At 37.2% G+C, this 26,177-nt stretch overlaps 1 protein-coding gene across 3 annotated transcripts in view; it reads left to right on the top strand.

Moving 5' to 3' along the window:
• The first annotated feature begins 3,730 nt into the window (after positions 1–3,730).
• Positions 3,731–26,177, top strand: part of PDGFD (platelet derived growth factor D) — a 231,624-nt gene continuing 209,177 nt past the window's right edge. For all 3 annotated transcript variants that reach the window (XM_024768924.1, XM_024768923.1, XM_024768922.1), the window contains exon 1: positions 3,731–4,197. In XM_024768924.1, coding sequence (XP_024624692.1) covers positions 4,074–4,197 — 124 coding nt within the window. In that variant the 5' untranslated portion in view covers positions 3,731–4,073. The remainder of the gene's footprint in view (positions 4,198–26,177) is intronic.

Below are 26,177 nucleotides of genomic sequence, written 5' to 3'. Positions count from 1 at the left end.
TGTGAGTGTGTATGTGTATGCTTCTGTGTGAGATTTTGTCTGTATAGCTTTGCTTCCACCATTTGTCCTAGGGTTCTATCCGTCCATTTTTTGTTTTATTTTCTCTTAATATTTTTCTATTTTAATAACTTTATTATATTTTATCTGAATTTATTTTATCTTCTTTCTTTCTTTTTTTATTTTTTCCTTCCCTCCTTCCTTCCTTCCTCCCTCCCTCCTTCCCTCCTACCTTTCTTTCTGGTGGGAATGTAAATTGATACAACCACTATGGAGAACAGTATGGAGGTTCCTTAAAAAACTAAAATTAGAGCTACCATACTACCCAGCAATCCCACTACCGGGCATATACCCTGAGAAAACCATAATTTAAAAAGAGTCATGTACCACAATATTCATTGCAGCTTTATTTACAATAGCCACGAGATGGCAGCAACCTAAGTGTCCATTGACAGATGAATGGATAAAGAATACGTGGCACGTATATACAATGGACTATTACTCAGCCATAAAAAGGAATGATACTGAGTTATTTGTAGTGAGGTGGATGGTCCTAGAGTCTGTCATACAGAGTGAAGTAAGTCAGAAAAAGAAAAACGAATACCATATGCTAACACATATACATGGAGTCTAAAAAAAAAAGTGGTTATGAAGAACCTAGGGGCAGGATGGAATTAAAGACACAGACCTACTAGAGAATGGACTTGAGGACATGGGGAGGGGGAAGGGTAAGCTGGACAAAGTGATAGAGTGGCATGGACATGTACACACTACCAAATGTAAAATCGATAGCTAGTGGGAAGGAGCCGCATAGCACAGGGAGATCAGCTCGGTGGTTTGTGACCACCTAGAGGTGTGGGATAGAGAGGGTGGGAGGGAGGGAGACACAAGAGATATGGGGATATATGTATATGTATAGCTGATTCAGTTTGTTATAAAGCAGAAACTAACACACCATTGTAAAGCAATTATACTCCAATAAAGATGTTAAAAAAAAATGTAGTGGCAAATTCAATCTGTTGGTAAGTTAGTTTGAGATACATGTAAAAAATTAGTTGATACAATCTTATCTATTATCTTGATACCAGACCTTTCCCATTTTCTCAATATATTTTTATTAAACTCTACTCTGTGTACAGTGATACCTTAGTTGATATAATCAACATAATTTATAAGAATTAAGTATTAGGTAATACTGAAAACAAGTTTCTGAACAATTGGTTAGGCTCAGGTGCCTAATTTTTTGGTTTTATAGTTGATTTGGTTTATTTACTGACATTAAAAATGAAGAACATGTTGATTATGTGGGACAACCTTTACTATTCTCAGGTAATTATTTGACATTATGAGTGAATAATACCTTGTGAGAGCACAGTATTAGTATCTTGGACAAAACTACTTTGAGTGCTCTAAATTCAATATTTTATATAAGATATTGAGATAAATAACCTTGCTGAGTATTTCTTTGCTTATAATAACATAAGCTACTTACACATTTTCTAATATTTCCTATATTCTCATGTCAGGAGTTATGGATGAAATTTAATGAGTGTTTCCAACCACTTTTTAAAAGTGGTATCATATATTTTAATTACCCTCCTCCTATCCCATCAATCTTTGACCCTCTTCTCTTATTAATACAGATATATCTTTGTTTATGATCTCTCTCATCCATTAGAATGTATGCTCCAAGGAAGTAGAGATTTTATTTCTCATGTTCACTATTTTATCCCGAGGGTTTTTAGACTAGGCCATGGCAAGAGGGAAAATCTAATGCTTAATTAAAACTTGCTGAGTGACTAAATGATCGAATGCAAGCCCAGGTTTTATGTCTCTCATCGGTGCCTCTTCCAGGGACTGATTATATTTTGAGACCTCTTTTCCCAGTGACTTAGAAACTTTTTGATCAGGTTTGACGGAAATACCTCTTATATCCCTGTGTTTATGTGTGTTTGAAACAAAATAGTCATGAAATAATCTGATAATTAAATTCCTAAGCTACTCTATTTCATTCTATTGATATTTATTTTAAAAATAATGTTGCAGCAGAGGATTTTTAGAGCAGTAAAAATACTCTGTATGATACCACAATGATGAATATGGTATGAATATTGGCAAATATGCAATATTTAATGGCAAATACACCATTTTATATTTGTTGAAACCCACAGAATGTGCAACACCAAGAGTTAGCTAATGTAATCTTTATGTGTACCATATGTAACCAAGAGTGTACCATAAATGCAGGTTCATCAATCGTAACAAATGTACCACTCTGGTGGGGGATTTGATAATGGGGAAGACCATTCATATGTGGGGGCAGAGGGCACATGGGAAATCTCTGGACCTTCATTTCAATTTTGCAGTGAACCTAAAACTGCTCTAAAAAAATAAAGTCAATTTAAAAAAATAATGCTGGTCTTGTAATTTATTTCACAATGCACAAACACGCAGTTTGTAACACTGTTTTAGACAAAAATGCCAAGAGGTAAACCACATTAATTTTTGAATATGTAGAAAGAACACATGTATTAGTCAGCCTTGTATGGTGTAATCTCAAGTCTAAATTTTCCTGAATTTCCTAGGCTTCTCAGGGCTTCCAGCTCTCTCTATATATCATATATAGAGATATTCTCATACCCCAGACTTTCAGGAGCTGAAAGGCCTGAAACAGACTGGAGAATGTTTCTTCCTTGAGCAGCTGAGAAGTTATGTAAATCTGGAGTTGGATTCAGGTACAAACAAAGCAAAATACTAAAGTTATTTCATATAATTCTCACCACAACGATACAAACTAAAGAATGACTACTCACCTTTTTTAAGTAAAGAAACTGAGGCTCAAAAGGTCAAATGACTTAAGGTGACAAAGCTAGTGAGCAGCAGAGTCTTGATTTGCTCCTGTTCCATATATAGTCCCCTACCCCTAGGAGATAGAGGCATGATCTAGAAGTTCTTGGAATCCAGAGGCAGTTCCTCTGGACCTCCGAGCTTCCAGATACTCAGAGTAGGGAGGCCCAAAGTCCTGGATGTTCCCTGCCTCTTTTTGTGGACCATGAATACAACACAATTCCCCCTCAACTTCTTCACCTTTCCTGTCTGTCCTGGCTCAACCCCACCCAACTTCTAGACCCTTCTACTTTTCAGGGGGTGGGGGTGGGACATATACCAACACCCTTGAGGATTTACTGTACACTTGGTCACATGCGCCCCTCTTACCTAGGGCCCTGTGAGATAGGAAGGACAGCCTGTGTTTCTCCCTGAGAAATTAACCTTGACTTGGCCAAGGTCACACCTACTGGAGCTCAAAGGAAGCTCAGAAACAAGCTCATTTACTATTGAGCTCTTTCACTTTTTCACTTAGTAAAATCTTGACTGAGTAGAATCTGATCTTGATTATTGTAAACGACAAACTTCCAACTCCAGCCCTCCTCCCCAAACCCCACCATCACCCAAGCAGGAGCCATGTCTTATGGGTGGAGGAGCCCATCACCTCTGGAGAAGTTTGGGGATTCTACCCTCTTCCACTTCCTCCCGGACACCCAGTTCCTTGTCCCCCGCTGTCCCTCTGGTCTAACGTCTAGGGTTAAGCCCAGAGTGGTGGGAAGAGTTGCGTCTCACGGTCACACTGGGCGCGCTCAGTGGCAGAGCGGCCTTCGGCTGGACCCGGGCAGCCTTGTGCGCGCGCCGCGGCTGGGAGCCCGAGTGCGCGCAGCTCAGGGGCTGCCGCCGCCGCTGGGGCCGAGGACGCGGCTTCTCTGCTCGCCCGCCCGGGACGCCGCGCCACCCGCCCCCTGCAGCCTGTGTTGCAGCTGCCAGCCACCGGAAGGGGCGAACAAACGTCAACCTGTTGTTTGTCCCGTCACCATTTATCAACTCTCAGCACCACAAGGAAGTGCGGCCGCCACCCGCGCGCAGAAAGTTCAGCATGCAGGAAGTTTTGGGAGAGCTCGGCGACTAGCACGGCGGGGCGGCCCGGGCTAGCGCAGGGCGAGCGTGGGGGCCAGAGCGCGGCGGGGTCCTGGGAGCCTGTCCTGGCTTTTTCTTGGAGCGACGCTGTCCCTAGGTCGCTGATCCCAATGCACCGGCTCATCCTTGTCTACACGCTAGTCTGCTCAAACTTTTGCAGCTACCGGGACACTTCTGCAACTCCGCAGAGCGCATCCATCAAAGCTTTGCGCAACGCCAACCTCAGGCGAGATGGTAAGAGACTCAGATTTTATTTTTTTTAATTAAGTAATCACGTTTTTTGTTGTCATCATTGTTGTCCCACACCCCTTTTCAGTCTTTCATATGAACCTTGGTTGTGTGTATGGGCGGGTGGGGGGTAGGGGGAAGAGGGGTCAGGTCCTGTCTCCAGTCCCGAGAGAGCCCCTTCTACCGGAATGGACAGAGGGGTGTGGGACCTATGCCTGAGGGGATCAGATAGGTCAGGTGGCTCATCTCCCTGATCCTAGAGAAGTCATTTTGGTGTCAAACAATCAACTGATGCTAGGATCCCAGAGTTGAAGAAAGTTGCAGGCTGTGCCGCACCACGGTCAGGCTCTCCACCTTTTGGACTGGAAACACGGATAGCTGGGGCATTTGTGGAGGGACTCAAGAGTGTCTTTCCCTGGGTGATTTATTTTTATTTTTCTTAAGTGTGGGGAGAGGGAATGATTCATTTCAGAGGAAATGATAGCTGGAACAGAGAACTTATTTATGTATTATTTATGTTGAGGAGACTGTGGTGTGCATACTGCGGTGTGCAGTATATTGCCCTTTTCATCCCCAGAGTGATTTTTTCCAGTGGACTTCAGCGTGGCTCAGAAACTCAGAGTCTGGGAGAAAATGCCTTTTGGAGTTTTATCTGTATCCCGGGGGACCTGGCTTCTGCTATTAGTTGTCTTGCATAGAATTCTTTCCAACTGTTTGCAAGAAGTAAAGATCTTTAAGCAGCTCTCTTAAGCAAGGTCCCAGGCAGACTTGTTTGTTTTCCTTTACTATGGAGGACACATGGGTCATTGGATCCCAGCGATTTTAATTGCGTTTATTTACTTTCTGGGCCTCCACCAAGGTCTGAAGTTGATTTATTCCTGAATTCTCAAGTACAGCTGATGTTGCCAATAATTTGCAGCTGTTTCCACCATCTACCTGAACTGACCCATAGGTTTTTGTATTTGTTTTTTTTTCCCTTCATCAAAAATATCTTTCTTTCCTTCTGCTTGCTTAAAGTTCTAACAGATCTCCTAAAGAGATCACCAAGCTATTCTTAATGGCTTCACTCTTGGAGCTGGCAACATTTGACCTCTGGTAAATTCATATTAGCCTTCTTATTTTCTTCTCAGTTTCTCTCTTGGTATGTCCTTAATTTGGACATCACTGAAAAGCTTCTGTGCTTTGAAACAAACAAAAACCTTATTATATTTTCTGATGGCAAGTATGCTGTGTATTTCAGTGTGCTAAAGTCATCTGAAGTGGAGGGGGTACAGGGAAGCCACAGAGTAACCTCCAGGCAGAAGGTCACCCTGTATTTATAGAATTACCTTATCACAGTATTTTGTGTAAAATATGCTAGCAGTGCATTTTTGATAACACTTCATCTTAGTGTAAGCACAAAATTTTCTTATTAATTAAAAAAAAAGATTTAGGCTCAAGACTAAACTTTTATAGCTTTGTTTCACTCATTAATGTTTCCACCAGGGACAATCTTCTACTCATTGAGTTTTTAGAGGTGTTAATGTTTGCACTTAATGTGCCCTTTCAGCTACATAGAGTAAAATGCCATTTATAATTTGCATGACTTCATAGCCATAATGTTGTAATCCTTAGCTTCCCAAGTATGAGTTACAAGAAATCAAGGACAGAAAATGAAAAATATGTAACCATTGCCCATTAACCCAAGATTCTGACTAAAACCAAGTCACGCAGCTCATATCTCTGTTTTTTGGAAAAGAATAATCTCATTTTACTTTTTGCTGTTAAAACTCCATACATCTATCTAGTCTATATGAGAAGTGCTAATACTTTATTTTATTAAAATTTGAAAACTACCCTGGATTTATTTCTTCATATTTTAGAGAGAGCTGTTTTGCAGTTACAGCACACATACACACACACACTTTGATTAGTTCAGATTGCTCAGTACTTAACTCAGTGTCAATCTCATTTATAAATAAGGCTAGGAAAGGGGGAAAGGTAGTTGGATTAAAAGAAAATTGTTGTATACAGAGTAAAAATAATCAACACTCATAATGAACTTTTATTTGGGGGAATTTTCAAAAGGCAGCTTATTCTTGTTATAGAGAGACATTCTCAAAAAAAAGGTAATATTGCCCCAAAGGAAAGCAGTTAGATCTTAGGAGGTGGAAAAAAGTCTTAGAAATTACAATGGTTTGTGGTCCTCCAAAGGGTCAGTACATATAAACAGATATATAGTACATTTGTAGTATTAGCAATTCATAGGGAGCAGATGTGATTAGAAAAAAAAAAAAGAATGTCTAAAAAGGCTTCTTAACCAGGGGAGTGACGATATGAAGAAAAGGTTGAGAAACACTGTTGTAGAGTTTTGGTGAGAGAGTAAGAATAAAGGGTCTTTGAAAAAGTTTAGACATCCACTGGGAAATTGTAATGGCAACAATTGAGCTGATGAGAGAAAGTAATAACTTATTAAATTAAACCCTTGTTCTGATTCCAGACATTTTAAACTTGCTCTCTCAAAGTTCCTTAATGGCTCAATCAATACTCTTGATCCGATTAAGACAGGGTATAAGTTTGTGGAGGACATAAACAGAGAATACAATAAGGAGAAGATAGAAGATAAAAGTTTCCAAACATTAATTTAGGGTCCTTAGAAGACCTGGCCCTCAGATTACAAATTGTAGGAAATCTAACAAAAGATTAGATATGGCCCTTACTAGGGGTTTCAAAACTGTTATCTAATGATGGAACTGTCTTTACACTTGAGGGCCATCGTTTTGTCTCTGCTGACCCTGTTAGCTGCTACCTAATGTTGGGGTTAAGAAAGGAAGAATGATGACAGGCATCCCCTGTTCTTGGCATGAGGTATGTTGGATCCTATCCAGCCTGATACAGAATCTTATTTTTTGGTCTCCCAGTACCTAATAGCTCCAGGTAACTGAAGTAGTTAAGAAATGAATTGGAGATAAAGTGTGAAGGTTGGTAAATGATAGTCTCCTTCTACCCAGTGTAGGAGGCTGCTCTGTTGCAGTCTCCTGGCCTCTCAGAAATCTTCATCACATTATGTTCTTGTTCTAAAAGGGATGTCTGTAGAGCCCTTGCCAGCACTTGCAGAATGACAAAAGGTGACCCAAGGAAGAGGGCGGTTGAATTTGGTCCCTGTCTCCAGGAGGAAACTAATAGGTTCTATAGCTAAGAAGAATTAAAATATAACAGTTTGCAGTGCTTATTTATGCTTCCTTATATCATATTTGTTATTCTTTCTCAAACTGATTTACTTTTGAAACCCATTCCTGATCCAACTCTTAGCCCAGAGAAAATCTTCCTTTAGCAATAGCATCTACATATTTTTATTTTAGTGCCTGTGCAGTTGGTGCTTTTGTTATAATAACTGGACACAACTGGTGTTTCTCAGAGTGTGAATCAAGAAGTGTGAAGGTAGCAATTAACTGACAGTATTGCTTACTTATTTTTAAATCTAACTAGATAGAACTTCCTGCTTATGGAGTTAAGATTACAGATGCACTCTTCATTTTCTTGACCCTTTTTTGCTTTCAGAAAGTACAGGTGTTGGTGGCAAATGATTTACCTTTGTAAACCACAAAGGTAACCTGGTTAGTGTTTGGCAACATTTTAAGTTATTTCAAACTTTTACATTTCAGAATTTAGGCAATTTTAAAAGGGACATTTTAATATAACTTTTACGTGAAGGACAGTTTCAGCAAAAAGCTACAGGGGGATGATATACAGTAGCAAAAGGAAAGAATACAAGAAAAATGCTGCAGCAAAAATGTTCTGACTCCCCATATAGTATTTTAGGACCAAATGTAAGTCCTAAATAAAGGAATAAGCCCGTGAGACACTAAAGTGCAAAAGTGCACAGACAGGAAGAAATATTTTCTTCCAAGAATTTTTTTTTCAGAATAAGCATGAAGCATGCCTTGTTTCTTACAAGCATTGATGATAAATATAGTAATATATCTTTGCTCTTCACCCTGATATGCTGACATTCATTTATTAGCTTTAATTTTTATAGATTAATACTGTGTTCTTTGTGATTTGTGCCGTGTGCAGACAGGGAGGTCATAGCACATGAGCTGTCCTTCATTATGAAGAGTGATCTTGTCCCAAGTTTGGGGTTTTTTACTTGAGCACTTTTTGTAGAGTGTTTATAAAGACGGACAGTTTTGGGTGCAGTGCTTTGTCTATAAATATGAGCCAAACGTGATTTGAAACCTTGTATGTTAGGACTCTTGATTTTTGAAATTTGACATCTAGCATGCCTTCTTTGGACTGAGGGAGCTCAGTGACAGTTCTTGAGTGTGGGCTCTGAGAATGGGTTGAATATGCTGTGTTAGTTTTGAACAAGTCATTTCAGATCCAATGTGAGAAGCTGCTGCTAAGCTCTGCATTTTGCAAAAACATTTAATAAGCTAAATAGCAAGAGCCTACTTTTACAGAATTTCACTATTCAACAGCTTCAACTATGTAAAACGCAACCAAATGAACTAATATATGTGCAACAGATCCACTTAAAGACCAAATCAGTGTCGCAACGTGTATAAATGAGGTCATAAAGTTCCTGTGGTAGACACTTATATACCCTTTTCCTTTACTTTCCATGTAGCTCTACCTCACTTGCATATGTGGTTTCCCTGTCCACAGCACAGCAAGAGCATGGTGTTAGAATAGAGAACAGTACTGGTTCGATATATTCACACTATTAGCATTGAGAAGTGACAGCTAGTAGTTTTCCTGCTTCCTCTTACTTTTTTTCAGGCTTAGGCTTCTTATTGAAACAGGTGAGAATAGTTCCAGCTTGCAATGGACTGAATATTTATTTGTGTCCCCCCAAAATTTGTATGTCGAAATCCCAACCCCCAGTGTGATGATCTTAGGAAGTGGAGCCCTTGGAAGTTGATTAGAATCATGAGAGCAGGGCCCTCATGAGTGAGATTAGCACCCTCATAAAAGAGACCCCAGAGATATCCTTACCTCTTCCACCACATGAGGAGACAGCAGAAAAACATGGAATCTGCTGGACTTCCCAGCCTCTCAGACTGTAAGAAATACATATCTGTAGTTTTAAGCCACTCAATCTGTAGAAGTTTGTTATAGCAGCCCAAATGGACTATAATCTCTTTCTGTATGTCACTGGGGAAGTACTATATTACAGCCCAGTAAAATTGATGATTTTAGAGGATGTTCTTGAGTCATAAAGGAAAGTTTAGATTGTATGTTTAATAGGTTTACCAGGATCATAAACTGGCAGTGGTATTAGCTTATGTATATATGGATTTCAACCAGAAAATTGACAGTGCTTACTATGACAACCTTATGGAAAAGAACAATTATAGTCTGGATAATAATGGACTGTTATTATCATTCTTTTAGTGATAACTAATAGATTTGTGTTAGCCAAGAGGGAGGTGAACAGGAATTTTTATCTGCATTTTGGATTAGACCCTATTGGGTTCAGGATTCTGAATAACTTGAATGAAGACACAGAAAACACATTTACTTGCATATTTTATCTGGAAAAAATAGTTAACAGGTTGAATTAGATAGAGTGCTGATTTTTTCTATAAAGGGCCAGATAGTAAATATTTTAGGCTTTCCTAAAGTCATGAGGTCTCTGTTGCAACTATTCAACTCTGCCATTATAGCATGAGAGCAGCCATAGGAATTCCATAAATGAATGTGTGTGACTGTGTTGCAATAAAACTTTATTTACATAAACAGGCAGTGGGCCTGCAGGCTGTAGTTTGCTGACTGCTGAATTAGAGAATCTACATACTCTTAGGTTGAAATGATGGGCTGATCCTATCAAAACGAAATTCAGCAGGGATAAATGCAAAATCTAGCTCTTTGGTTAGAAAATAAAAACAACTGCATAATTACAGAATGGAATAACTTGAATTAATTTCAGTTTATGCTATACTAGATAGAGAGATAGAATGATAGATAGATAGATAGATAGATAGATAGATAGATAGATAGAGATATGTCTATATCTTTATCTTCTAACTGGTTTAGTTGAACACAGCTTATGCTTCAACAAATGATGTAGTTGCTAAACAACAACAACAGTGTAAAACTGGTATTAGTGTTAATACTATGTTGGGATCAGGGAGGCAGCAGTGCTCTTATAAATTAGAATCTGTTCAGTCATGCATGAGGGTGTTGTGCTCTTAGTCTCGCTCCTGTGCAGGATTCTGCCTCTTTCTGACTCCTTCAAACCCATGTCCTAAACCCACAGACTTTACTACTCTCCTGTATTTAAACTTCCCTTCTTATTGTCCCCATCCTGTTAGCCCACACATATGTTTAAGTGTCTTTGCATTCTCCCACAACATATATAAGTTGTTTTAATGTTTTTCTTCATTTTAGCACAGTATAAACTTCTTCAGTCTCACCATGCCTTACTGTCTCTACTTCTTGTTTCCCTTACCCATTGCAGTTTGAAGTCATCCCTACCACTCTGGGTGAGGTCACTGTGATCTGTAGCCTCCTTTGTGATCATTCTTGAAATGATCTCTTCCTTTGGTTTGACACTACCCCTCCTTTTCCTTAACTATTCCAAATGTAAGTTTGAAATGGTGATAGAAATAAAGCCAGAATTAACATAGTACTTATTTTAGGTTCTTTGGAGAAACAAGATGAGAAAAGGCTTAAAAAGTGTATCTTATGTTTTGTTCTGTCCCTGTAACCATTATAAATAGTGAAAGTAGTGGGGAAAATCTTAGAATATAATTGGGATCTTGTTAATATAAAAAGAAACATTTAAAATTAAAAAATAATGTCATATTATAACCTATCAAGCTCTACAATTGAAGCATTTTGGAGGTAGATATGTACATATACATTATATAAACTTATAATATTTAAAAAACAGAATACTTATACTATAGAAATATGACATTGAATAACCACATAGAAATTTTCCCTTATATCATTGAGTGTTCTTTTACTTATTTATTTTTTTTGTCTCCTTGGCTGAGTCTTCATCTTCCTGTCTGCCCTTAAGGCTCTGGCCTTAGCCTTATCTTCTCACTTTTCCTCACTGTTAGTCTCAAGAGGATCTTAGTTTTTTCCAAAGTGTCAATTGCTACTTATATGTGAATGATGTGTAAATCTATTTTTACTGATTCTGCTTTATTTATTGATTTATTCTGCTTTATTTACTGATTCTGTTTATTGAGCTTTTGATCTGTCTTTATTTCACTTCTTGAGGTCTGCAATGGGTGATCCCACTGGCACTTAAAGGAAATGCTCCAATTCAGTAGGCCTCAGAGTGAAATTATCAGTTTTTTTAAATATTGGGTTATTCATCCAATGGTGAATTCCTTAGCAGTATTAATCCTTTTGTTGTTTTTCTTCCAGACACATCATAGTTGTTTTTGAATGAACTATTGAGTGAATGTGCTGACCAGGTATCACATTTTAGACAGGAATTGCACCACCCTATGTAGCCTTTTCTGACTCCCAATCCTCTCTAGGTAGAATTGGCTACTCCTTTGTTTTCCCAATTTTTCCATGGTACTTATTTATTTACAAATCTGCCATCTGCTGATGTGAGCATACTTGTTATATTTAATGAAGCTGTGCACCTCATTATCTGTTTCATTGCCTGGCACGTAGGACTTCTCCTTAATAAGGTTTGAAGAGTCGGTAAATCAACCAATCACTGTCAGAAGACAGTGATTGACAGTGTCAGAAGATCAGTTTATGACTGATATTTGGGCCACATGAGCCCTATCATATTGTAAATGAATGGGAGCAAGGACGTTTAAACTCTGAAGCTAGGGGTGACTGTAAGGTTTCTGTTAATTGTCTGGGTGGCTGTTTGTATTATTGAACAGGATAAGGATTAGAAGAGGAAGAACAGATGAGGGAAAGTCATGAAGGTAGAAAATTAATTTGTGGATACTTTAAGCTTTAGGAGCTTGTACAATATCCATGTGGATGAAATCTAGAGGAGGGAGGTAATAGAGAAGCACTCATTTGCATGAAATGCATGCAGAGTGAACATGAAGTAATCAACTATGTACTATCATGTTTTTAAAGTAAGTGGTTGAAGTGAGAGAGTGGCATGGACACATATACACTACCAAATGTAAAATAGATAGCTAGTGGGAAGTAGCCACATAGCACAGGGAGATCAGCTCAGTGCTTTTTGACCACCTAGAGGGGTGGGATAGGGATGGTGGGAGGGAGACGCAAGAGGGAGGAGATATGAGGATATATGTATACATATAACTGATTCACTTCGTTATAAAGCAAAAACTAACACACCATTGTAAAGCAATTATACGCCAATAAGGATGTTTAAAAAAAAAAAGGATGTGGAGAAAAGGGAACCCTTGTACACTGTTGGTGGGAATGTAAATTGGTGCAGCCACTGTGGGAAAACAGTATGGAGGATGCTCAAAAAACTAAAAATAGAACAACCATATGACTCAGCAATTCCACTCCTGGGTTTATATCTGAAAAAAACACCAACACTAATTCAAAAAGATACATGCACCCCACTGTTCATAGCAGCATTATTTACAATTGCAAAGATATGGCAACAACCTAAGTGTCTATCAACACATAAATGGATAAAGAAGATGTGGTGTATGTGTACAGTGGAATACTACTCAGCCATAAGAAAGAACGAAAATTTGCCATTTGCAGCAACATGGATGGACTGGAAGGGCATTATGCTAAGTGAAATTAAGTCAGACAGAGAAAGATAAATACTGTGTGATACCACTTATATGTGGAATCTAAAAAATACAACAAACAGTGAATATAACAAAAAAGAAGCAGACTCACAGAGATAGAGAACAAACTAATGATTACCAGGGAAAGAGGGAGAGGCAATATAAGGGTGGGGGAGTGGGAGGTACAAACTATTGGGTGTAAGATAGGCTGAAGGATGTATGCACAAGATGGGGAATATAGCCAATATTTTGTAATAACTGTAAATGGAGAGTAACCTTCAAAAATTGCATAAAAAATTAAAAATTAAAAAAAGTAAAAAAAAATAAAGTGGTATTCATGATTGTGGGTGTATAATACTAATAGCTGATATTCCTAGAGTTCTTATGACAAAGTGCTTTCATAGCCATTATAGACAGTGGCTTGGTGTGAAGAATTGGTCCTTTCCAAATGACTTTGTTGAAAATTTCAAGATCACATATACTTTTAGACTGCTCCCTTAGGCATAAGCATGACACTTTGGTGTTAATTTTGGACTAATATCAATGAAATGTGGAGAATTTTCAACTGTTTCTCCCCCACGCAACCCCCCCCCCTAAAAAAAAAACCCTCACACATACTCTGACTAGAATCAATCCTTTTTGGTATACCTTTCCTTTCCAGAGTTAGTATTTGAGTACTTTTATGTGAAGTTCCCACTACTTAATAAAGTTCAAAAGAAAGAAGAAGAAATAAATTAAGGATCATGAAACAAGTCTTAAGGTTCAGTCAGGATGATTGACTATGGAAAGCTAAGGAAAGAGTAATGCATCTCCATTCTGTTTAAAGATTTATCTACAGAGAGAGAACATGTTCATGCTATTTTACTGAGGATTAAATAAGAGAGTTGCTATTGAATGGGATAAAAAAAGTATACATTTCCTATGAAAACAAAAAGTCCATAGATGAAGTTGCTAAACATGGAATTAAAAGATTTTTAGATAGTTGCTAATTTAAAAAGAGAGAGAGAGAGAGAGAGAGAGAGAGATGGTGTGAGAGCTATTTGGAATTTAGTTTAAGTACAGCATATGCAGAGATTATTTAAATACCCCAGGAAGAGCCACTGTGGCTTTATATTATATTCATTCAATTCTTTAGTTTACTACTTTTCAACAGACCCAACTGCAATAAACATAAACACTACTCATTTGTTCAAAAAATATTTATTGAGTACTGACTAAATGCAAATCTCTGGGTGAAGCACTGAGGCAGAAACAGTTAAACCTAGGGCACACTCTCTACTCTGTTAAAGCTTATACTTCAGTTGATGAGATAAAGTATTCATGGGAATAAACAAAGGGCAAGACAGGGCCATCTGTGTGCCGCTATCATGTTACTTTGTTGTTGTTTTTTTTTAAATACTCTGTCCTGTTGAGCAAATTTTAACCATAAATCATCTATCCTAATATTTAGTTCAGAAAAAAATGATATTGATTAAACTGTTGTTGAGCACAGTACTATTTGAGGATTGAAAGACAAATTCTTTATTGGTTATTACTATTACTATTATATCAATTAAGATATGAGCAGAAAAGTAACTTTTAATTGTAGAACTGGGAGTCATACGTTCTTGGTTTTAGATTTTAGGCTAAATATTTCTGAACCATAAAAACAAATATAGGGGCTCACTTACCTACCCAGGAAGACTTAAATTTTTAACATGTGATATGCACTATGATTATTTGACCACTGGATGGCAGCAGAAAAAAGACAGCTTTGTGCATATTATTATTATTTTTTTTTACTCCCTCTCTTGGTTGGGCATGTCAGTTCAGCTAGGGAAATTTTATATTTTCCAAATACATTCAAAAGAATAAACTACAAATCATGGTAATCTGTCATTAATATATAACTTATAGTTCATATGACCTCAATAAATTTTAAGTATAATTAAAATATGTTGAAAATACATGACTATTTTACTGCTTTGTACCCTTTACTCATCTAGTTTGCATGTATAAAATTCCTGAAAGTCCAACTTAGAAACATTGATTAGTTGAAAATCATTTTCTGAACAACAGTTGCATGTGCACAGCCACTGGTTGACGAATTTCCTTTGAGTGCATGGCCAGCTAGTTGGCCACTCTAGACTTGCAGTAAGTCCCTGGAGACTCCTCATTACTTTTCAGGTGAATGTGTTTATCAAAAATAAGTTACTTTGAGGGACAAAAGCATAATTATGATATCAGAAGTGAGAAGTCATCTTCTCTGAACGTTGCAGTTTCTGAGATCTAAGGAGACACAGGGCAGAGTGGTGAGCATGTAAAAGTGTAGGAACATGAAACCTGCAGCTCTCTACCTAGATGCAGAGCAATAATCAGTTATGGGTGTGCAATAGCCACATAATTCCACATTAAAAAAATTTGGTTGTGTTCATCCAGCTTTAATAAAAATTTCAAAGTGGTATACAAAAATGACCATTTTTAGTGAATGCTTTAGGGCAGATTGGAAAACTATGTATTGGGGTCTGTATGAGGCTGAATAATGACCCTCATGTCCTAATTCTGGTACCTAACTGCTATGTTCTATGGCAAAGAGTCTGCAGATGTGATTTAGCTTAGGATCTTGAAAAGGTGAGATTATCCTGAATTATCTCAATGGGCCCTGATGCAATCACAAATGCCCTTATGGAGATTTGCCACAGGCAGAAGAGAGGACAATGTGACCACAGAAACGGAGATTTGAGTGCTGCTACGACCACAGCCAAGGAATGCTAGCAGCCACCAGACGCTGGAAGATGCAAGGCATAGATTCTCCACTCGAGCATCCAGAAGGAGCAGGACCCTGCCAACACCTTGATTTTGGCTCTTTGAACTGATTTCACACTTGTGGCCTCCAGGATTCTAAGAGAATAAGTGTGTGTTGTTTTAAGCCAGTAAACTTGTGGCAATTTGTTACAGCACTCACAGTAAACTAATAAAGGGTCTTTGATGTGAAAGATGAATGGTTGAACTGCCTATTTGTTGAGCAGTTTTCTAACTGTAAAATTTCATTGGCCTATAAAGCTGTATCAACATTTTAATGGTGCATTTTGATCTCTGCCTTTGAGAAGTCTCTAGTAAGACAAGCCTTACTTCTGCCCTAATTCCATATCAGAATATTTAGGAAATTCTGGTTCCAAATCTTACCTATTTTTCAGATAAGATTAAGTCCTGACATGATGAAAATGACAGTGATCCTATTTCATCATATTTTCATTGAATCTTAAAATTTTCCCTTAACCTAAATATGTCATTTATGCATTTGTTGGCTCATAGTTTATTCATTTGTTTATGCCACAGAGTTTGTTGTGAGACTATTACGTGTCAGTTTCTATACTAAGTTCTGGGGCAAAGTGTTGAAAGTGATGTGATAATAATTATTTTGTTAATTAACTATATGATAATCATGTGATAATAGCTACCATCCACAGAGTTCTTATTGGTATGGAGAGTACGCTGATGTAATATGATATGTGTAAGTGCAGTGATGCTATTATATGTTATGTGATGGAACATAGATATTTCTAGATGACATATTTGCAAATATTAGGATTATTAGAAATTTGGAGTTTAGGACAGAGTCAGAGAATTCCAGTTGAATTTCTGAGCCCAGTTGCCTTAGCTCAAACTGAGCCCAATTCTTACCACTGTAGGCCATCATTGTCCAACAGAAATATAATGCAAACCAATGTTATTTTAAAAACTTTAGTAACCATATTAAAAAGTAAAAAGAAAAGCATTAAGTTAATTTTAATAATATATTTTATTTAATCCAATCTATATCCAAATATTATTTCAATGTTTAATAACTATTTTTAAAATACTGATTTCTTTTTATATTATTTTTATCATATTGAGCCTTCAAAATATGATATGCTTTTTATATATACACATAACAAATCCTATTTCAGACTAGTCACATTGCAAATACTCAGTAACCACATGATGCTAGGCATTACTGATTTGAACAACACGGTATCTTAAGATTATTTATATAGACAAACACGTTATCACTGGTGTTTTTCCAACATAAAAAAAAAATATTGAACTTATGAAAACTATATCTCCCTCTCTTTGTTGCAACGTGTTTAAATTGACTGTGTCACTTTTTAGGGGGATTAATAACCCAGCATGGGCAAGTTTTATGTGGTTTATATTTTGTTTTTTTTATATCAACATTGTTAGAGTTGACGTTTCTGGTTATTTTCATGTATACTCTTTAAAAAAATTTTTTTGCAGTCATCTCATAAACCTGCAGTCAACCGGGCTACTCAGTTTATATTATATGCAGGTGCAAAATTTCTGATATTTGAGAAGCTTCTTTTGAAAACAGCAGTTGGCACTTCATTTCTCTGCTATGGATGGAAAAAAGCTGTGTTTAACCAGCACTGGTTTTCCTTTTCATTTACAACTTAATTTGACTTAGGTAATGATAACATTCTCTTTTTATCACTTGACCAGTTTAAAGAATTACTCTTTCTGGCTGATCAGTAAAAGATCTGTAAAAAACAAAATACTGCTATGTGTTTGGGAGGGGGTTAACCTATTATATATTTGGTACAGATTTTTATTAAATTACCCATATCTCCTTGGCTTTAGAAGCTTTGGACAGCATATATTTGGAGCATGCCTTTTTTTTAAGCAAAATTAAATGTTATGAAAACTGTTGTTTTGCATTTTAAAATTTCAGATCTATCATTCATTTACTCCGTGGCCAAGAAGTGAAAGGTGATTAATAAAAGTTATTACAGAAATATAAATAATTTCTACTTTTCCTAAGTGACATATTTCTACCAAGCTTTTGGTTGGGTGTTTGTTAGCATGGCCTTTTAATCTGTTTGTAATTTGGGCAAACAAAGGTGTTCTATCAAGTAGAATGGCTTGTAAGGGTATACTTTTTTTCCTTAACTGATTTTAGAAACATCTCATTGGATTGTGTTCCTGTGAGAGGCTTATATGCAATGATGTTATGTAAAACTCTCATTGCTGTAAAATTTCTTTCAGTGGGGGTTGCAACCTGAGTTGCCCATTTTGATGTCTCATCCCAGGAAGGACCTCAGCATGGTGTACCTAGTTTTCCAAACAAATACCCAAGATTGGAAGGGCTAAGGAAGACTAAGAAAGGCACTGCTTCATGAGCTCAGAATCTCTTCAACAACTCTTCATGTCAGGACACAGCATGACTCTATTGTTATGGAAAATATTTTATTCATAAGGCACTTTTTGTTTTCAGTGAAGAAGTGGTTTTGAAAACAGTGACTCTTTTTTAGTATGCCCTCTTGCACCCTTCTCACTTACCTCTACTTGAAATTGTATCATTCATTTTTTTTGTTTTGTTTTGTTTTGTTTTTGCGGTTCGCGAGCCTCTCACTGTTGTGGCCTCTCCCATTGCGGAGCACAGGCTCCGGACGCGCAGGCTCAGTGGCCATGGCTCACGGGCCCAGCCACTCCGCGGCATGTGGGATCTTCCCGGACCAGGGCACGAACCCGTGTCCCCTGCATCGGCAGGCGGACTCTCAACCACTGCACCACCAGGGAGGCCCATCATTCATTTTTATTTGTGTATGTTCTTTATTCTCCCAAGAATCTAAACTCTGTTAGGATAGAGACTTTGTCTCTTTTATTCCCTACAGTATGCCTGGCTCCTGGAATAGTACCAGGTATATAGGAGATGCTCAGTAAGTATTTGCTAAATGATTGGCTGAAGTGAACATCAGCAGGGTGCAATTCAGATGAAGCTCAATCTTGAAGCAAGAGCAAGGTGTCTGTGGAGAGCAGTGGTGGACCGACTTGGAAGCTAATGAAACTTAAGCTTCCAGGTCCTTCCCTTACTATGTCCCTTCCAAGGCCCTATTACCTAATTTTATATTTATAATATAAAATGATAGTTTTCTTAAAGAGAGCATCCCAAATTGTATGTGTCAGACCCCACAAAATCTGAATGATTCCTTAGTATTAAGGTACATATCTTGACATTTGAGTTTATTCTGAAGATATGTGAAAATATCTTCTACCAGATAAACAAATTAGTACAGCAGGACTCCGTTACCCCAAGAGCTGGCTTAACCACATGGTCTAGTCTTAATTTAAAACATTCTGACAGACTGATGAGCACAGTGATTGCAGTGCTTTTGTTTACTTCCCTTGTATGCATTTTGAGACATATATACATATATATATATATATATATATATACACACACACCACGGGTCTGTTGTACAGCAGTCCCCCCTTATCCACCGTTTCTCTCTCCATGGTTTCAGTTACACGCAGTCAACTGCAGTGGGAAAATATTAAATGGAAACTTCCAGAAATTAAAAAAAAAAAAACGACAAGTTTTAAATTGTGTGCCATTTTGTGTAGCATGATGAAATCTCCTGCTGTCCCACTGTAGTCCGCTGACAAAGTGAATCATCTTTTTGTCCAAAGCCCTTTAGTCACTCAGTAGCCATCATAGGTTATGTTGAGGTATCATAGTGCTTGTGTTCAAGTCACCCTTATTTTATTTAACAATGTCTCCGAAGCCCAAGAATAGTGATGCTGGCAATTCAGATATGCCAGAGAAGTCTTAAAGTACTTCCTTTAAGTGCAAAGGTGAAAGTTCTCAACTTAATAAAGAAAAAATATCATATGCTGAGGTTGCTGAGATCTATGGTAAGAACAAACCTTCTATCTATAAAATTGTGAAGAAGGAAAATGAAATTTTGCTGGTTTTACTGTTGCATCTCAAAGTGCAAACATTAAGGCCACAGTGCACGACAAGTGCTTAGTTAAGATGGAAAAGACATTAAATGTGTACAATAAGATATTGAGATAGAGTAAGAGAGAGAGACCACATTCATATAACCTTTATTACAGTATATTGCTATAATTGTTCTATTTTATTATTAGTTATTGTTGTTAATCACTTACTGTACTTAATTTATAAATTAAATTTTATCATAGGTATGTATATATAGGAAAAACAGAGTATATAGAGAGTTCCGTACTAGCCATGGTTTCAGGCACTCACTGAGGGTCTTGAACTGTATCCCCTGTGGATAGGGGAGACTACTATATTTATTCCCAAACATATGTCTTCCAGTTGTACACATTAATGTAATTACGTAATTTAAATATTGTGTGACATAACAAAACAAAGGAGAGTTTTGTTTAAAAAAATATTTAATTGAATACTTTTTCCAAGCTTTAATGATGAGTTCCTAAAAAAATATGTTGTTGAGTTAGGTATGAGTGAGACAATTGAACTATTCTCCAGAGTGAAAATAAAATAAAATAAATCTAAGAAGCCTGAAGGGCTCCATCTATAAATTACATCATATGTATCTTTAATTTTTTTTCTACTTTCAAGAAAGAAAAATTGGAAATTATGGATGAGTATGGACGTGGCTTATTCAAGAAAGATTACAAAGATTTTATCAGCATGAGACATACTGAAAGAAAAGATCTTTGTACTTCATCAGAACTTGGTCACTGGAATGCACATTTTTATGTTTAAGCTAAAATAAAACATAAAACTCTCCATTTTAACTGGTGTTTTAAATTGATCAATCCATTGCTGTTTCAACTATGTTGATAAGAGGGTTCCCAATGTGTGTACAGAAAAACAATGTCTTAAAGAGATACATCCAACTTATACTAATAGAGGTTAATGAAATTTATTATTATGAAAAGGAAATCTAGCCTGATGAGAGGCTAGGTATGGAATAATGATTAAAGATAGCAAGACCTGAGCTGAAACCCTGTCCCTACCACTTGCTAGCTACGTATTCTTGGGAAATTACTCAACCCCTCTCAGACCTCAGAGATTGAAAACAAAAAACAAAGAAATAAACAAAAAAGAGAAAAACACCTATATTATAAAGTGAATGTGAAGATCAGTTACTAGATGGAGAGCTCTTAACACAATGTTAAATACACAATACTTAATAAACAATAGGGTATTTAGATGTCTGCATTAAGTTGTTTATCAGGGTTTTTTCACATTTCAACATTTTTTCAGAGTATACATTAAATAATAAAAGTTGTACCTTACTACAAGTAGTAGTAATGGCTATTTCTAGAGTGTGTTTATATGATGACTTCATAGACTCACTAAATTTTAGGGCTGGAAGGCTTCTTTGAGGTAGACTAGGCCATCTTCTTGCTGTACAGTTGATGAAACCATGGCACAGAGAGAAGTGCAGTGACTTGCCTAAAGTCACACAGTGGATCAAATTCAAGTACAAGTTTTCTAACCTCTCATCTGTTACTCTTTCCATAGTATCACAGATGCCTCATGTCTATTGTTAGGTATGACAACAGGCAATATCAGTAAAGACTGGAGGTAAGAATGAAAGAAAGTGGCCTCACCAACCTCTTATTGATTATATCATCAATACTGTCTATCTTTCCCTCCAGCATTGTGTTCAATTTGGGCTTTTTTATGGCAAATATAATGGCTATAATTTTTTTTAGCATTTTGAACTAAAAAGTAGTGATAAGAATTGAGAATTTGTGATTATTCCTTTTTTCTTCTTCTTTTTAAAAATTTTATCTATAATCTTAACCTTCAGTGTTCAGCTTACCAGAGTATTTTTAAGTCAAAGATCAAGCTAGTTTGCAGCCTGTTCAGAAGAGACTTGATTTTTTAGCAATCTGCTTTCTGTATATAAAACATGAATCTAAATAAAGTTGAAAGTCAGGATGAAATCCACTTCTGAGTTGCCAATCAAAGCTTCCTTTAACATCTAAAAGCAATATATACAAACTAGGCTTAAGAGAAAGGACAGAAACTTAAGCTCCCTTAATCTTAACTGAGTTTAAAAAGTAGACAAATCAGTTTTATAATGTAATCAAGGAAAAAAAGTAAATCCTTTCCTGGATTTTAAGCAGCACTTTGGAAGTGAGTTTTGCTTGATTTATCAGTCATTTACGGAATATTTACTGAATATCTAGCCAGGCACTTTAGCTGCTAGAGATGTGCTGGTAAAAGAGACATGATTCTCCACCATGGGAGTTCATATGGTGGGGAGACTCTCAAGGCCAGTAGATTGTAGGCACCAGAGTAACTGCCTTGAGCTAAACAAGCCAAGAGAGCACTGAGGGAGGGACCTGCATCCCAGAACCAGTGTAAGAGTGGTTCCCCAAAACTCTTCCCCAAAATGCTTTACGTTGCCTCAAAATGTAAATAATGCCTCCAAGGATAGAAATATATAGGTGAAACCAAATCTTTGAAGTCCTGTCAATCAGCAGCCAGATTTTGTATTTTCATAGAGGCCAATATCAAATAAGAATTTCACAAAGGACAGGGTTTCTGCTTTATTCTATAAGCATTGACTTAAGATCCCTAATTCATGTTTCCTCTTCTCCAGTGTGTTCAGAAATGCATAGGCCTGACACAGATATTTGTTTTACTATAAATCTTATTATCTAATTCATGAGTTTCTAAAACAGCCCCAGCAAACAATTCCTGATCTGGAGGTGTTCCTAATGCCAAAAGGAAGGTACAGCTTCCTCTCCAAAAAAAAAATCACATATGAAAATATGGTGGACCTTTTAAAATAGCATGTTTAGTAGAGAAAGCAATTAATTTTCTTTGCAAAATGTTAATGATAACAACACCCTATTCTTGAAATATGCACTAGAAAGAAAATCACCATAGTGCCCTAAAAATGAGGCCATCATCTTCCAGGGAGCAGTTGGAGCTGTGTGATCTCACGACAATGTGATCTCAGTGAGACATTACGCTGTGAGAGAGCAGCTCTCTTCCCTGGAGAGTTCCCTGTCATTACAGGAATGATTTCCTAGCCTCACTCACGATACCCTGACAGCAGGTGGTTCTGAATCCATAATGGAGATGTGGTAGCAAGGCCCACACCATTGCTCCTTGATGCATCATAATGCTGGCTACTACAGAAGGCATTGGCTATGTTGAGTGACTTATGGACAGTCTACATTTTCTAGAGGATTTTCGAGGAATAACCATCACTTCTTGGAACTCTTTCCCTTTCTAGTCACAAAGAAGTTCTTAGGCCTTAGATTTTTCTAAAGCATGGTCAATCACATCTCAAACTCTCACTTAACTACATCAAGAACTTGGAGACTTGGTGATAAGAGAACTCACAGAAGACTTGAAAACTCATTGATTTATTTGACAAATAATTGCTGAGCATCTGTTGTTAGTAAGGCACTGCACTAGGTAGATAAGATGGAGATTTAAACAATCTATTAGATCATCTCTGCATTTATATATTATGTATATATTCACACATACACACATATACCCAGATGCATTATAACATTTTACATATATACACAAGTATACACATACCTGTACACTTATTTATCTGTTCAAATATATGGTACACATATCATAAATATGTTCATACATGACCTAAATATATGTGATATCATTAATGTGGCAGTGTTAATTATATATGGTAAGTGTTAAAACGTGATGCTGTAACAGTTCTAATTAGGGAGAGTTACTAACCCCAGAGAATCAGGAATAATTTTATGGAATAGAAAATAGTGTTTGAACCAGACCATAAAGATGATATATTTTCTAGGGCTGTTGTATCAAATTACTACAGCCTTGGTGACTAAAACAACAGGAACTGATTCTTTCGCAGTTCTGGAGGCCAGAAGCCCAACAGTGAGGTGCCAGCAGGGCACAGCCAGCAGAGGTTCTCAGGGAGAATCTGTTCCTGGCCTTCTCTTGGCTGCTGGCTGTCCTGGGCTGTGGACACATCACTCCAGACTCTGCCTCCCTGCTCACACTGCCTTCTCTTCTGTGTGTTCACTATCTCTTGGCTCCTTTTATAAGGACAGCTGAGATTGTATGTAGGACTCAAGTGAATAATACTGTACAGGGTAAACTCCTCAAGGTCTTAAACTTAATTGTATCTTTTGCCATATAAGGTACTAGTCACAAGTTTCGGGTATTAGAGTGTGGACATATCTTTTGGGGGGACACCATTCAACCCCCTACAGATGAGAACCTTTCAAAGGCTGAGTTTGAGGAGAGCATTACAAGCTGAGAAACTAAACTAAGCAGAGATGTAGGGGCAGGAAAAGAAGGCATATCCAGTAACAAGGAGGAGCGTCGGAGAGCAGCAGTGTGCAGAGGGTAGGGGAGAGGGAAACGAACAAGGGTCAGGGGCCAGGCCACGGAGGCCTTGTGGTCCTGGGCATCCAAGTTAAAATGATGGGAGAACCAGTGAGAGCCAGATAGCACTCTATTAACATAGTGAGACCTCACCAAAGCCTACATGGAGCTGTTAGCCATGAGAATAGAAAGGAAGGGAGAGATTTCAGCAGTAATTAGATTCCATTGAAGAGAATTCCAAATGCATGGATAACTGGGAGAGAGTTAGGGCATTAACAGTAGGGAAATTAGAATATTAAAATGATGGTTGGGTTTGGATGTGTTGCTTCAGTTTCCAGCTTGACATCCAGAGGGAGGTGCAGTTGGAAATGTGGAATTGATCTCCAGAGTGTTTGGCATTGGAGTTAACTACACTGAAGGGTGAGGCTCCTGAAGGATGAAAGGGAAGGGGAAGAAGAGAATATCTCTAAAGTTACCATCTTAGAGAACTCCTTCCTTTAGGGGTTAGGGGAACTAAGCTTCCTTTTTTCGTTATATTTTAGAAAGTATACTTTTTTGACACAGGATTATTTAATGCACAGGATTTTTCACACACTGATTGTAAGTGAGCTCAATCTCTTTTTGTCGTGTCTACTGGAATACTGTTATGTGAATGTTGCTATGATTCTTTGCATTTTGTGCTAAAGTAATTTAATTATGATCTTATTAAAGTAACATGATTATATTTGCTCTTTGCTTTATGGTAATGACTGATAAACAAAATGCTAATTGGCATTACAGTTTTGTGCTATATTTGTTCTGATATTCAAAAGTTTAATTAGGATTTAATTTGCACATCAGCCTGAGTAGTAATCTATCCCGATATTTCTTTTACTTATTTTGTTCAGGGAAAGTTATTTATTAAGACATGGCAAGGGTTCAAGGTTTTGTCACTGTATGTAGTGTTAATACTGGTTTTCAGGGAAGGCAGTTTTTTTTATTAACCAAGGAATTATGCACTCGGTTCCAATTACATCATTGAATGTGAAGTGTTTGTTGTTTCAAGTGAAAAATCACTGGATTATCCTTTGTCCAGTTGAAAGCAATAGCTTCTACACTAATGTTGGTGTTAGTCTTTAGTTTTTAGTGTTTGTGATTAAATTTTTGTCCCAAGAGCTTACTTCTGGTTCAGTTCAGATCCATATAAACCTTATGGTTTTTCAGATATTAAACTTATCAGATATTAATTTCTCCTGGGGCACCTGGTGCTCACTTTTTCCCATGTATCTCCTGTTACTTTTATTCATTTTATTTTTTAACTATTTCCATTAGAAGTTATATCCCTTCTCCCCACCCCTGTTATGCTCTGAGGTTGCAGTGCAGTGCATCCAATTTCTGCATTAGGAATTAGCTGCCATAGGCTTCACTGCCAACTTTCACGAACTACAGAATCCCGGGTCATCTGTCTATTGGAAATAACACCATTCTGTGGTATCGTCAGAGCAGATAATGAAAGAATCAAAGGAGATCATGTGAATTTAAAAGTACTCTGAAAAAATTCACTCTGAAAAAATTCAAAGTACCATACAATGTGTGGTATAATCATACTGTATGTTTAATGCTATAGATATTTAGTTATTTATTTTGAAATGACATATTCAGACCACAGAGAAGGAAAGGTAGATGGATTAAAGTTGTGCATCTCAAAGTATATTGTGCATATGAACTACCTAGAGATAATGTTGAAATGTTGAGTCTGAAGATTCAGGAGGTCTGTCATGAGCCTGATGATATGGTGCATCTAACAAGCTACTGGCTGATGTCCATTCTGCTTGTTTGTGGAGCACACACTTAGTAGCAAGGAACTAAAGAACTAATGCAGGTTTCTCCCTAGTCAAATATTAGAAGAATATAAAAGTACATATATATAAGTTTACACCACTTGTGGACCCAGGTGCATTCTTGATAATACACATAGATCTGGGAGGAAGCATAAGAAATTTTTTAATTCCATTGGAGAATCAAAGCAAGGTAAAAACTGGAAAACAAAATTGATCTAACCAGGGATTTTGCTGTTTAAAAAAGCTTTGTAGTGATGCCTTTTGTAATGTAAATTTCTGTCTAAAATAACTGCTTTGTAAACATGAGTTTCCTCACTGAGTTTTCTTAAGAGTGGATTTTTAGTTTAAAGAAAGAGTTAATGTATAAAT

The sequence above is a fragment of the Neophocaena asiaeorientalis genome, unplaced genomic scaffold (assembly GCF_003031525.2).
Source record: "Neophocaena asiaeorientalis asiaeorientalis breed wild unplaced genomic scaffold, Neophocaena_asiaeorientalis_V1.1 scaffold151, whole genome shotgun sequence".
Classification (NCBI taxonomy): domain Eukaryota; kingdom Metazoa; phylum Chordata; class Mammalia; order Artiodactyla; family Phocoenidae; genus Neophocaena; species Neophocaena asiaeorientalis.
The sequence above is the reverse complement of the archived record's forward strand: the minus strand, read 5'-3'. Positions and strand labels throughout refer to the sequence as shown.